The sequence below is a fragment of the Bombina bombina genome, chromosome 3, assembly GCF_027579735.1.
Source record: "Bombina bombina isolate aBomBom1 chromosome 3, aBomBom1.pri, whole genome shotgun sequence".
Taxonomy (NCBI): domain Eukaryota; kingdom Metazoa; phylum Chordata; class Amphibia; order Anura; family Bombinatoridae; genus Bombina; species Bombina bombina.
In genome coordinates this window covers 1,003,114,064-1,003,129,102 of record NC_069501.1, presented here as the reverse complement: position 1 = coordinate 1,003,129,102, position 15,039 = coordinate 1,003,114,064, and the positions used below count along the sequence as shown (strand labels likewise).

General features: G+C 36.0%; 1 protein-coding gene across 1 annotated transcript in view; it reads left to right on the top strand.

The window, feature by feature from the left end:
• MYO1A (myosin IA) overlaps positions 1-15,039 on the top strand; it is a 182,537-nt gene that overhangs the window by 22,205 nt on the left and 145,293 nt on the right. The window contains exons 2-3 of the mRNA XM_053708171.1: positions 3,578-3,720; positions 11,821-11,936. Of these exons, the coding sequence (XP_053564146.1) occupies positions 3,598-3,720; positions 11,821-11,936 (239 nt within the window). The 5' untranslated portion in view covers positions 3,578-3,597. The remainder of the gene's footprint in view (positions 1-3,577; positions 3,721-11,820; positions 11,937-15,039) is intronic.

The following is a 15,039-nucleotide window of genomic DNA, read 5'->3' as shown; positions in this document are numbered from 1 at the left end:
CATTTGCATCCCTTATTATTTGTCTATAATTTTGTTCTAATCCTCCTTAGTTTTTCCTTTTTCATTTACATCCCTTTGTTTATTTTCACCCCCACATTTTATTTTTATTTTGAGGGATATAGAATAGAGATAGTTAGGGTCTAGATAGGTTAGGTAGTTAGTTTTGGGGCTATTTAATATAGGGTTTAGTTAGGTGACTTAGTGTAGTTAGGTAAGCTAGGGACTTTAGTGTTAGGTTAGAGTTAGGGAGGAAGGAGAAAGGGATGGATAGGCCTAGTGGAGTTGGGAAGGGGGTGGCTAGGGGGAGGGCAGTGGTGAGGGTGGATAGAGGGAGGGGGAGGGGGGAAGTAGGGAGTAGTATGGGCAGGAATAGGGGCCGAGGTTTGGGTGGAGGATTTGTCCTTCCTCAAACCCTGGCAGAGGAGGGAAGGAGAGAGGGTGGAAGAGGAATGGAGGTGGGAGGAGTGAGGAGGAGTCAGCCTCAGCTAGGCACAAAAAGAAAAGGGAGAGTGGGGCAGACTGTGGCAACTGGGGGTGGGGCTGGTGGTAGCCTGTCACAGCCTGCAGGGACAGAGGAGGTAGAGAGGGCTGGTCCCCAGTCACAGGAGGGAGAGTGTTGCTTGTTAACATATGTGAAACTGGTGATTGCAATGAATAACATGGGGGGGAGGGCTTATCTTCATCTCATCTAATCCTTAATTTAATGAACAGTTTGAAAGTATATACTTACTCATGACTTTTATTTTTGATATGAACTATAATTTCAACATATATGTAGTTACATATCGGAAATTCAAAGACACTGAATGTAATTATTCTATTTTTCAATTTAAATATATCAGCCTTTATCATAACAGTTAAAAGTAATTATTAAAATTATATGATTTATATAGGTCAAATATATATATACAATTATCATACATATATACATGTAGGAGAAGATTCTTATTAGATAAAATTATATTTCTATATGTAATTTTTTTGTGATTTTCAATTTCAATGAGAAACAGGCCTCAAAAAGCTCTTTTTTCCTCCTTTACACCTAGTTGAGCTGGGGGTAATATGTCTCAATGTATCGACAGCCTCCGACAGTGTATTAACGGTTAGCGCTTTCAATGGAAACCTGGTATAATTTATCGATTAACGGCTTATATTACTTTCTATGGGACGCGAAAATCTTTTCGGCAGCCGAAGTCCGGAAGCCGATATTAAGGTATAACGCGCCATTGGAAACAGTCGTTAAACGCTATTGCTTTCGACAGCATATTTAACGGTTTGCGAGTGCACGCAAACTGAATTACGACTCAATGGAAGCGAGGCCATTGTTGGGTGTTTGGAGAATTTATAGATGAGGGAATGTGTTGGTGGGAAAGATAATTTATTTGTTGTATAATATCCTACCATTTTTTTGTGTCAAATGTTTTTCAACGTTACTATTTGATTATTTGGTCCCGTCAACATTTATTTCCAGTTTGCAATACCTTATCCTCTATCTGTTTGATGCAGTAATTTAACGACTATAATTTCTAACTGCTTAGAAAACTTATAGATTAGTATTTTTTTCTTTCCCATCAGAACTGAATAAAGTTTTTTGTTTTGTTATTTGCTTGATTGTTTTTTTGCTTGATTGATTTTGAGCCAAATCATGTTTTCACTGAAAATAGTAATGAGAAGTGCCAAATGACATACTTTCATGCACTATTCTGTACATATTCTGTAATGTATAAGAGAGCAGAGTTCTCATGTACTATATGTCAGCACATAAAGGATTTGCACGCAAGTCGTCTGATAGTGGCAGCAATAAACCTACATTGTTGCTATTTACTAAGTTGTAAAATCGCATTGCTACCCATAAATTGAAGATAAGAAATGTTATTTTCAATGCATTAATTCCTTTATTTTCCCACACATTTTACTATACTATCTAATAAATAATAATAATACAGATAACTAGTATTTGCTTGATTGGTTTTTTTTTTGTGGCATTTTTTATACTGCTAAAATATAATTAACATGAGTCATTTGTGTATTTAGGTTCATTCTGCCATAGGCCAATTCTAATGTTCTGCTCAGTCTCACTTCTTCTACCTAAGACCCTCAGGGGCGGGCAGTTCTAGACCACATGTTTGGCACTATTAAAGTTTGCTACGCAACTGCAGATCGAGGGTGGTAAATGAGGGGGTCATCATTTCCTATTAAGTATTTCTGCTATTCTTGTTTAACCCCCCCCCCCCTATTTTAGCCGATTTCACCACCTACCTGTCTTGTTATAGCATATAGGGATAAGTAGAAAAGTGACAGTATTTATGTCTGTTAACACTTTAGCTACAATTATGGGCTTAACAACCCTAGCACCTCATAGAAAAGCCAATAGATTCTCTCCCACTAGCAGCAAATCTTCTTCCTCTTTAGGTTTTAGTTGTCCTCTTCTTTGTATATGTAAAATATAAAGTTTCAGTTATTAATGGAAATACTAAACAGATATGAAATCCATATACATGGGGTTGCAAGACTTTCCTAGGCATCCTTATTTCAAGGTCTAAAATTGTGCTCTAATTAATCACAATTCCCTTGTTATTTGCATCTTTAAAGGCCAAGAGAAAACCCACTTATCTTAAAGGAATAGTCTAGTTAAAATTAAACTTTCATGATTCAGATACAGCATGCAATTTTAAGCAACTTTCTAATTTACTCCTATTATCAATTTTGCTTTGTTTTCTTGGTATCTTTATTTAAAAAAGCAAGAATGTAAGTATAGCAGCCTGCCCATTTTTGGTTTAGCACCTGGGTAGCACTTTCTGATTGGTGTCTAAATGTAGCCACCAATCAGCAAGCGCTACCCAAGTGCTGAACCAAAAATAGCCCCGCTCCTAAGCTTATATTCAAATAAAAATACCAAGAGAACGAAGAAAAAAATTGATTATAGGAGTAAATTATAAAGTCTGAATCATGAAAGTGTAATTTTGACTAGACCAGGGGTCAGCAACCTTCGGCTCCCAGATGTTTTGTAACTACATTTCCCATGATGCTCAGATAGCCTAAAGAGTGTCTCAGCATCGTGGGAAATGTAGTTCCAAAACATCTGGGAGCCGAAGGTTGCTGACCCCTGGACTAGACTGTCCCTTTAACACAACTGTCAAATTGTACTTGAATGCATATTCCATAGGGAAAAAAAAATATTTTTGTTCTTAAATATAAAGTAAATACTAAATACAGTTCATGCAGCTCCCTCTAATTATGGGTGCTGCCATTTTGGAACCCAGGTCACACTTCAGGTATCTGAAGGAGAGTTGCTGCACATGTTCAAGCAGATTAGCACTGAAATGTAGTGAAAGATAGATTTCAACATGGCAGCACGCATGACTAGAGGGAGGCAGCCATTTAATGTCCTGTTAATGAGAAGAAAATTATCAAGCACTACATATTCAAACTCAACTGATTTGGTGTTCTTTCTCTTACACTTTCCGGAGACTGCAGCTTTTTAGAGTTTTGTAAGGTTTTACTTTATATTATTTTAAGGTTTTCATTAATTAATGAATCTTAGAATTAATTAATTCTGGGTTTTGTTCCCATTCAGCTGACATCAGACCTGCAAAGATGGACAACAAATCCTTCTTGGATGGAATGGTTGGAGTTGGGGACATGGTTCTCCTGGATTCCCTTTCAGAAGATTTCCTTCTCCAAAATCTTAAAGAACGATTCAAGGAAGATGAAATCTATGTAAGTTTAGGCTTTGTACTTTTAACAGTTTAACACACTTTATTTTATGGGATACACATAACACTTCTTTTAGTAGCAAAAAATTCCCTGAATGGCATATGATACAAAACAATAATGTCTAGGGAACTACGTACTAGAGAAACCCTAAACAATGCTAAGAGCACTGTTTCACATCTGTCCCTCTGTATCTCAATGTATCAAATTGTGTTTCTTTTATTTGTTTTTTAAATATTTAGTTTTCTTATTCTCCCACTCATTTTCTTACTTTTAGCTTTATATTTCATAAAATATGGTGACTGATATATATATATATATATTAACTAATGTCTAATATATTATATATTAGACATTAGTTAATATATATATATATATATATATATATATATATATATATATATACACTATGCAAAAAAGGCAGCTCTCACTGGTCATTTGTAAATAAATTTTAGCTTTTAATAATACAAAAAGTTAAAAACTTGGGAAAAACATGTCGTTTCGATGCCTAACTGGCATCTTTTTCAAATGTCCCAAAAGGTAAATCCAAAGTGGTCACACCAGCTATGTGGTGTTCCCCATGAGAGCATAAAACTACTGGCTGAATGTGTTATATTTATACAATTCATAGCTAACATTGAGGTTGTGTTCAGCTGTGGATAATCACTGGCAAATCTGATCAGCTGATTCCGTTCCCACCCACAAGCTTTATACTTCATTGCGCTGTTAGTTGAGCAACTGCATGGCTAATTTGCATATGTGGGAGTAATCGGCACCGGAGTAGTGTCCAATGATCTTACGATGTTTTCAGGCATCATCATACAAGCCCACTTGTCTCGGCTGTGAGCGAAACTTCCCCAAACAAAGGCTGATAGACCTTTGTGGGTGGGAACGGAATCAGCTGATCATATTTGCCAGTGATTATCCACAGCTGAACACAGCCTCGATGTCAGCTATGACTTGTATAAATATAACACATTCAGCCAGAAGTGTTATGCTCTCATGGGGAACACTACATAGCTGGTGTGACCACTTTGGATTTACCTTTTGGGACATTTGAAAAAGATGCCAGTTAGGCATCGAAACATCATTTTTTTCCCAAGTTTTTAACTTTTTGTATTATTAAAAGCTACATTTTATTTACAAATGACCAGTGAGTGCTGCCTTTTTTGCATAGTACATACTGTTTTGACATTGCACCCTGGCAGCTGCTACTAAATATATGGTGTGCATTCCTACACAGGACTTTGCTTTATATATATAGAAATATATATCAGTCACCATATTTTATGAAATATAAAGGTAAAAGTAAGATATATATTTTGATTATTTTCTTTTAATACTATGGGGTAGATTTATCAAGTGTCTGCTGTAGCGGATCATGTCCGCCTGACGCTGTCGGCATTTAACATTGCACAAGCATTTTAAGAGATCCCGCCCCATGCACATTCTCGGCCAATCGGCCGTTAGTAGGGGGTGTCAATCATCCCGATCGCAGATGAGTTAAAGAGTAGCGGTCTTATGGCCGCTACTTCTTAATGTTTGTGAAGGCTCGCGCAGAAAAAGCTGCATCCGCAGCATAATAAATCTACCCCTATATATTGTCTTAAGCTAAGCCCTGTGCAGTCGCTTGTTTATAGGAATCTTATATTTGTTAAATGTCCTGGTGCATGCTTTGTGCTTTAATTCATAATTGTGATGCAGACACAGTAGCCTCCTTCTTAGTATAGGTAAAAATTCCTTTATGTGCATATGCTTTTTTTTTAGACCTTTTATCTAACTATCGGCTAGATTATGAGTCTTGCGTTCTGAGTAAAAAAGCAGCGTTAAGGCTCATAACGCTGCTTTTTTTCTACCGCTGATATTTCTAGTCTTGTAGGTACAGCTGTCCCGCACATTTTTTGGCCTTACCGCAAATCAACTTACGCAATTTGTGTATAGTCTATTTTCAATTGGACTTCCATAGCGCGATATTACAAGTTTTTTTTTAGGCCAAAAAGTGAGCGGTACAGCCTAAACCGCAAGATTCCAAACGCATTCTAAAGTCAGTAGTTATGAGTTTTACACTACAACGCTGTAGCATAAAACTCAAAACTAAAGTGCTAAAAAGTACACTAACACCCATAAACTACCTATTAACCCCTAAACCGAGGCCCTCCCACATCACAAACACTAAAATAAAATTATTGACCCCTAATCTGCTGCTCCCGACATCGCCGCCACTAGAATAAACATATTAACCTCTAAACCGCTGCACTCCTGCTTCGCAAACATTAGTTAAATATTATTAACCCATAATCTGCTGTCCCTAACATCGCCGCCACCTACCTACATTTATTATCCCCTAATCTGCTGCCCCCAACGTCCCACCACTATACTATATTATTAACCCCTAAATCTAAGTCTAACCCTAACACCCCCTAACTTAAATATAATTTTAAAAAATTTAAATAAAACCTACTATTAATAACTAAATAATTCATTTTTAAAACTAAATACTTACCTGTAAAATAAACCATAAGCTAGCTACAATATAACTAATAGTTAAATTGTATCTAGCTTAGGGTTTATTTTTTATATTACAGGCAAGTTTGTATTTATTTTAACTAAGTAGAATAGTTACTAAATAGTTATTAACTATTTAATAACTACAAAGAGTAGAAAGAGGGCGCCACAATAGCGTGATACCGTCTGGATATGCAGGTACAGATAAAAGTAAGTATTATGCTTACCAAATGGTGTGACACTGTGCTGTGACCAGTGCAAGAAAGCAGGCTAGCACTTATCAGTGGCTAGTACACTGTGGAAGCCAAGCTCCAAAGGCACTTGTCCTAGTTGCAACTTTGTGTATGCCTCCTGTTGACTGGACTTCAGGTGCTGCAAAGGTGTAATCTTTTGTGTATTGTTCAGTTGGTAATGATAAACCACAACACAGACAACTTCAAATAAAATGGATTTTAATACTTATGACGCGTTTCTCAACCTCAAACGGGTCGTTTCATTAGTGAAACTATTTAATAACTACCTAGCTAAAATAAATACAAATTTACCTGTCCATCTTCAAGATATCCAACACGGAGCATCCTTTTCTTTCCGACGACTAACGACGAATGAAGGTTCCTTTAAATGATGTCATCCAAGATGGCGTCCCTTAGATTCCGATTGGCTGATAGAATTCTATCAGCCAATCGGAATTAAGGTTGAAAAAATCCTATTGGCTGATGCAATCAGCCAATAGGATTGAACTTTAATCCTATTGGCTGATCCAATCAGCCAATAGGATTGAACTCACATTCTATTGTTCCAATCAGCCAATGGAATGCAAGCTCAATCCTATTGGCGGATCCAATCAGCCAATAGGATTTTTCCTACCTTAATTCCGATTGGCTGATAGAATTCTATCAGCCAATCGGAATCTAAGGGACGCCATCTTGGATGACGTCATTTAAAGGAACCTTAATTCGTCGTTAGTCGTCGGAAAGAAGAGGATGCTCCGCGTTGGATGTCTTGAAGATGGACCGCTCCACGCCAGATGGATGAAGATAGAAGATCCCGTCTGGATAAAGACTTCTGCCCGTCTGGAGGAGCACTTCTCCCGGCTTGGATGAAAACTTCTCCCGGCTTCGTTGAGGACTTCTTGCCGCTTCCTTGAGGACTTCTCCCGGATTTGTTGAGTATGGATGTCCGGTCTTCAAAACTGTAAGTGGATCTTCAGGGGTTAGTGTTAGGTTTTTTAAGGGTTTATTGGGTGGGTTTTATTTTTAGGTTAGGGTTTGGGAAGCAATAGAGCTAAATGCCCTTTTAAGGGCAATGCCCATACAAATGCCCTTTTCAAGGCAGTAGGGAGCTTAGGTTTTTTTAGTTAGGGTTTTATTTGGAGGGTTGGTTGTGTGGGTGGTGGGTTTTACTGTTGGGGGGTTGTTTGTATTTTTTTTTTACAGTTAAAAGAGCTGCTTTATTTGGGGCAATGCCCCGCAAAAGGCCCTTTTAAGGGCTATTGGTAGTTTAGTTTAGGCTAGGTTTTTTTTTATTTTGGGGGGGCTTTTTTTATTTTGATAGGGCTATTAGATTAGGTGTAATTAGTTTAAATATCTTGTAATTTGTTTTTTATTTTGTGTAATTTAGTGTTGTTGTTTTTTAGTAATTTAGGTAATTGTATTTAATTTATTTAATTGTTTTTAATTTAGGTAATTTATTTAATTGTAGTGTAGGTGTTAGTGTAACTTAGGTTAGGTTTTATTTTACAGGTAAATTTGTATTTATTTTAGCTAGGTAGCTATTTAATAGTTAATAACTATTTAGTAACTATTCTACTTAGTTAAAATAAATACAAACTTGCCTGTAAAATAAAAATAAACCCTAAGCTAGCTACAATGTAACTATTAGTTATATTGTAGCTAGCTTAGGGTTTATTTTACAGGTAAGTATTTAGTTTTAAAAAGGAATTATTTAGTTCTTAATAGTTGGTTTTATTTAGATTTTTTTTAATTATATTTAAGTTAGGGGGTGTTAGGGTTAGACTTAGGTTTAAGGGTTAATAAATATAGTATAGTGGGGGCGACGTTGGGTCCAGCAGATTAGGGGTTAATAAATGTAGGTAGGTGGCGGCGATGTTGGGGACAGCAGATTAGGGGTTAATAATATTTAACTTGTGTTTGCGAGGCGGGAGTGGGGCGGTTTAGGGGTTAATATGTTTATTAGAGTGGTGGCGACCTTGGGGGCGGCAGATTAGGGGTTAATAAGTATAATGTAGGTGTCTGCGATGTCCGGAGCGGCAGATTAGGGGTTAATAAGTATAATGTAGGTGTCGGCGATGTCGGGGGCGGAAGATTAGGGGTTAATAAGTGTAAGATTAGGGGTGTTTAGACTCAGGGTTTATGTTAGAGTGTTTTTTACAGTGATTGTGACAGTGATTGTAGCACACATCAAAGAGAGTCAAACATTGGGAGTTAAGGATATTAATTGTGATATCTTTGTGTAATCCCTGCACCATGGATTCAGCAAACAAAGCTGGAGAGGTCTCATGTGAAAACGAGCAAAGGGAATCGCGTCCGATGCTGCAGTCATGAGACCTAAAATGTCCATGCACATAACCACTGAAGGGAATGACTGAGACTGAAGGTGCCAACAGGCTGCAACCAATTTCAAACGTCTCTTATCTGTTAGAGACAGAGTCATGGACACTGAATCCATCTGGAAACCTAAAAAAGGTTACCCTTGTGTGAGCAATCAAGAAACTGTTGATAAATTGATCCTCCAACCATGTTTCCGAAGAAACAACACTAGTTGATTCGTGTGAGATTCTGCAGAACGTAAAGACTCAGCTAGTACCAAGATATCATCCAAATAAGGAAACACCGCAATACCCTGCTCTCTGGTTTCCATAAAGCAGGGCACCTAGAACCTTTAAAACAATTCTTTGAACGGTTGCTAGTCCAAATGGAGGAGCAATGAATTGGTAATGCTTGTCTAGAAAAGAGAATCTCAGGAACTGAAAATGATCTGAATGAATCGGAATATGAAGGTATACATCCTGCAAGTCCATTGAGGACATAAAATGTTCTTGCTGAACAAAAGGCAGAATAGTCCTGAAAGTTACCATTTGAAAGATGGTACTCTTACATAACGATTCAAAATTTTCAGATCCAAAATTGGTCTGAATGAAATTTCCTTCTTTGGGATAAATGAATAAATTTGAATGAAACTCCAGACCCTGTTCCTGAAAAGGAACTGGCATGACTACCCCTGAAACTCCAGGACTGAAACATACCTCAGGAAAGCCTGAGCTTTAACTGGATTTGCTGGGATGCGTGAGAGAAAAAAATCTTCTCACAGGAGAACTTACTCAGAATCATATTCGATACCCTTGAGAGACAATACTGAAATCATAGATTTTGGACAGAATTTATCCAAACATCCTTGAAAAAAACCTTAATATGCCTTCTACCAGCTGAGCTGGAATGAGAGTCGCACCTTCATGCGGACTTAGGGGCTGGCTTTTGGTTTCTTAAATGGCTTGGATTTATTCCATTTAATGAAGGTTTCCAATTGGAAACAGATTCCATAGGGAAGGAAAAGGTTTTTGTTCCTTAATTGACAAAAAGAACGAAAACGATTAGAAGCTTTATATTTACCCTTTAGGTCTCTTATTACCTTGGAAAGAAAGAGATAGCAATCTAGACCTAAAAAGTCATATCAGCATTCCAAGATAAAATCCACAAAACTCTTCTAGCTAAAAATAGCTAAAGACATAGATCTATCAAACTTGATGATATAAAAAAAATGGCATCAGAACTGATTAGTATGTTGCAGTAAGCGAACAATGCTAGATAAATCAGAATCCAATTCTTGTTGCGCTAATTTTCCAACAAAAAATGTTGATGCAGCTGCAACATCAGCCAAAGAAATTGCAGGCCTGAGATGACCTGAATATAAATAAGCTTTCCTTAGAAAAGATTCAAGTTTCCTATCTAAAGGAACTTAAGTACTATCTTCCATAGGAATAGAGGTACGTTCAGCAAGAGTAGAAATAGCCCCATCAACTTGAGGATCTTTTGCCAAACTCTATAGTAATTGCTGGTAAAGGATACAATTTTTAAAACCTTGAAGAAGGAAAAAAAGAAGTACCCGGCTTATTCCATTCCTTATAAATCATAACAGAAATAGCATCAGGAATAGGAAAAAAACCTCTGGAGTAACCACAGGAGGTTTAAAAACAGAATTTACTAGTTCTAATATCAAGAGGACTAGTTTCCACGATATCCAAAACAATTAACAAAGAATGAAAATACTTCATTTAAAATAAATAAGTTGGTTTGTCAGTGTCAATATCTGAGGAAGGATCTTCTGAATCAGATAGATCCTCATCAGAGGAGGATAATTCATTATGTTGTCAGTCATTTGAAATTTCATCAACCTTATGAGAAGTTTTAAAAGACCTTATAATAATTAGAAGGCAGAATAGCAGACAAAGCCTTCTGAACAGAATCTTTAAATTTCATAGGTATAACACGTACATTAAAAGTTCAAGGAACAACAACAGGCAATGTACTATTTACTGATGGACACAATATCTGCATATAAAAGTTTATCATGATAACCAATACAAATGACATTCAGAAATAAAATGCACTTAGCTTTAGTAGAACCGACATCAGGCAGTAAAGTTCCAACAGATACTTCTGAGGCAGGATCAGATTGAGACATCTTGCAAAATGTAAAATAAAAAACAACATATAAAGCAAAATTGTCAATTTCCTTATATGACAGTTTCAGGAATGGGAAAAAAAAATGCAATAGCATAGTCCTCTGACATAAAAAAAGGCAAGAGGCAAATAGCAATGGGGTATTAAAATAATGAAATAAATTGAAATTTTTTTGGCGCCAACAACATCCGGAAATTACATGAACATGAACCTGACTCATGGCAAATATAAGTACAATACATATATTTAGAACTTTATATTAATGCATAAAGTGCCAAACCATAGCTGAGGTGTCTTAAGTAATAAAAACATACTTACCGAAAGACACCCATCCACATATAGCAGATAGCCAAACCAGTACTGAAACGGTTATCAGTAGAGGTAATGGAATATGAGAGTATATCGTCAATCTGAAAAGGGAGGTAGGAGATGAATCTCTACGACCGATAACAGAGAACCTATGAAATAGACCCCCGTTAGGAAAACCATTGCATTCAATAGGTGATACTCCCTTCACATCCCTCTGACATTCACTGTACCCTGAGAGGAATCGGGCTTCAAAATGTTGAGAAGCGCATATCAACGTAGAAATCTTAGCACAAACTTACTTCACCACCTCCATAGGAGGCAAAGTTTGTAAAACTGAATTGTGTGTGTGGTGAGAGGTGTATTTATAGGCATTTTGAGGTTTGGGAAACGTTGCCCCTCCTGGTAGGATTGTATATCCCATATGTCACTAGCTCATGGACTCTTGCCAATTACATGAAAGAAATAATAAGTATGATAAAAGAGCAAAATGTTGTATAAAATAATTATATATATTTGTATTTTTGATATATAACGTATTGTGCCCTGTGCTTAAGCTACTAGTATTCATTAGAGTATTTTGTTTTTATGTTAGACATATATAGGAAATGTGGTAATATCAGTGAATCCCTACAAGCAACTTTCCATCTTCACCCCTGAGAAAGTTGAAGAATATAGAAACTGCAACTTGTACGAGCTGAAGCCACATATGTAAGTTCCAGATATCTTTTCATGTGAGGGCAACACATCCATGTGCTCGAACGCACACACACACACATATATATATATATATATATATATATATATATATATATATATTTTATATATATATTCCACATCATGAATCGGCACTCTCTGTTTAATAGACGACTTGACAGGGTGCCTAGCTTGAAAAACAATATAGAACTGTACCCACCATACAGCGGCACTCACTGGTCTTGTTCACACAACTTTGATTGTGACGTTTCAGGGTTCTGAAGAAGGGGCAGGATGGGACACCAGTTTTATATATATATATATATATATATATCTATAAGAACATCCAGAGAATGCCCACTGTCACCGTATAGGGACAACTACGAGGGTGTCAAGATGTCATCATATGTAGAACAGCAAAGGATCCATTGGGTTTCATTAAAAAAAAGCGTTTTATTTGGTACCAAATAAAACACTTTTTTAATGAAACCAAGCGAGTGTGGATACTTTTCTGATATATATATATATATATATACGTATATAAATATATATATGTCTTTTTTTGTGGGGGTACTTACCAGTACTAAGTACCACCACCTCATATAGGTAATATGTGTAATCATCATGTAAATACTCTAATTTTCACAAGAGGGGCTGCAAAATAAATCAAGCATTGTAAATAACTTTGTCCCTTTGCTTTTCTCAAATATACAATCAATAATCATAACTATATATATATGCAGTATAAATGTAGACAACACTGTTTTATAACAAAGCTTTTCTTTATTTACGGTTACACATAACTATAGCCATATCCAGATCCTGATTGGACCCTCTGGAGGTCTGGTTGCTATAGCGATTGCATCATTTAGTTATGTTTTTGTTTAATAAGCAGCACTTACCCCACAGTTATGCACTGCAATTCTATCAGTTGTGAAGACTTATACATTGATATAATAGTTACAATTTAAAATAACTCTTCTGGGAACACACAAAATAAATATCCTCAGTGCAGTTCCTAGAGGATAATCCAAATTTTTACATTTAGATTATTTAACCAACCTTCTAAAATCTATAAGAAATAGCCCTTTCAATGATTTTTTGTGTGGGGGTTTCTGCACTCACAAAGCAAAATATATATAAGAAAAAAAACAAAACCGCCTAATGTGTTTAAAAAAAGAAATTCACTCCATAATTCTGAAGTATGCAAATAACTTGATTATCATTTTATTTAATTTGATAATTTACCTTTTTTTTAAATGTCTGGATACAGTCATAGTTGAGTATTGCATAGTAGTTGTGTACATGTTTCATTAGCTACAAGTGTGATTTGAGCTATATTTTTAAAGGGATATAAACCCCAAATTTGTGTGTCATGATCTGGAAAGAGCATACATTTCATTTTTAAATAACTTTCCAATTTATTGTTGTTATCAATTTTGCCACATTCTCTTAGTATCCTTTATTGAAGAGGACATATATGTACAGCCACCAATTAACAACTAGCTCCCAGTAGGTGTGCATTTCAACAAAGAATACCAAGATAATGAAGCAAATTAGATAATAGAAGTAAGTTAGAAAGTTGTTTTAAATGGTCTGCTCTGTCTGAATCATATATGAACATTTTTTGGGTTTCATGTCCCTTTAAAGGTCATAAAAAACTTTTTTTTATTTAATAATTCAGATGTTGCATATAATTTAAATAACTTACAAATTTACTGCTATTATTAAATTAGTTTCATTATCTTGGTCTCCTTTGCTGAATAAGCAAAAATGCATTACTTGGAGCAAGCAGAAAACATTGTGTGAGCCAATAAAAGAGGCATTTATCCCAAGCAGTAGCTAGCTCCTAGTAGTGTATTGCTGTCCCTGTGCCTTCCTAGGTACGATTTTCAATAAAGGATACCAAGAGAACAAAGTAAATTAGATAATAGAAGTAAATTAGAAAGTTGTTTAAAATTGCATTCTGCAATTGCATAAAGTGATTAGGTTTCTTAACACATGAACTATGTCCAAAAAAACTGCGTAACTAGAAACCACAGGGCTCAGGTGCAAGAATCTAAGAAGGGCCCCCACCCCCCAAAACAAGTGAATTTGATACATATCTTTTTTTTGTTTTTACATTTAACACAGAATAAAAATGTGAATCAGATTACGTCTGCAAAAGGAGGTACCCTGTGCCCTCAGTCTGTGAGATGGTCTGACCCCCTATTACTGTATATAGTGACACTGTTTAACCCACCAGTACTGTATATAGTAAGTCAGTGACACAGTCTGTAATCTGCCTGTGAGATGGCTGGCCTGACCCTACCTGCCCCAGTACTTTATAAAGTGACCACAGTAGTCTGTGACATGGTCCAGCCCCCTGTACTGTATATAGTGGTACTGTATAGACTGACACTGTTTACCCCCCGCCCTGCCATGCTGTAGTAACAACGTCTGTAATTTGCTGGTTCCACAAACATACACACACATACACATACATACATAAATACACACACAGTCACATACATATACACATATACACACACACACACACATAAACACCAATGGGTAAAACAGAAACACTAACCCCTGTAGTCAGAGACACTAGTGAAGCATCATGTCACTCTCACATGATATCAGTGCAGGCAGTGGCAGGTCAACGTTTTTTATTGTAAAAAAAAATATATATATACCCATATTTACTTAGTTCCTCTATTTAACGGATTGGAATAAACCCTTTTTTTTTTTTTTACAGATTTAATGAAAAATAAAATTGATCTGTTTAAAAATGATAATAAAGTATTGTAAATAACAATGCATGTAATAGTTTGGCACAGGAATAAACTTCTACTTACTACCAACAGATACAGATTCTTTTTCAGATGGGTGCAGATGATACAAATTGTGTATAAAATATAATCAGCTTTAAAAACTACTGTCTTGGGATTAGCAGTTTATGCTATTTATAGTTACACTCAAGTTACTAACGTAAAAAGGATCCATTATAGAGGCAACTGGAAAAATTAATGTACACTCATTAGTTTACTCTAACCAAATTGGTGAAATAACAATGTATATTTTTATTGTAAAAAAAAAAAAAAGAGGTTCAAGTTATGCTAAGCATGATTTTTCC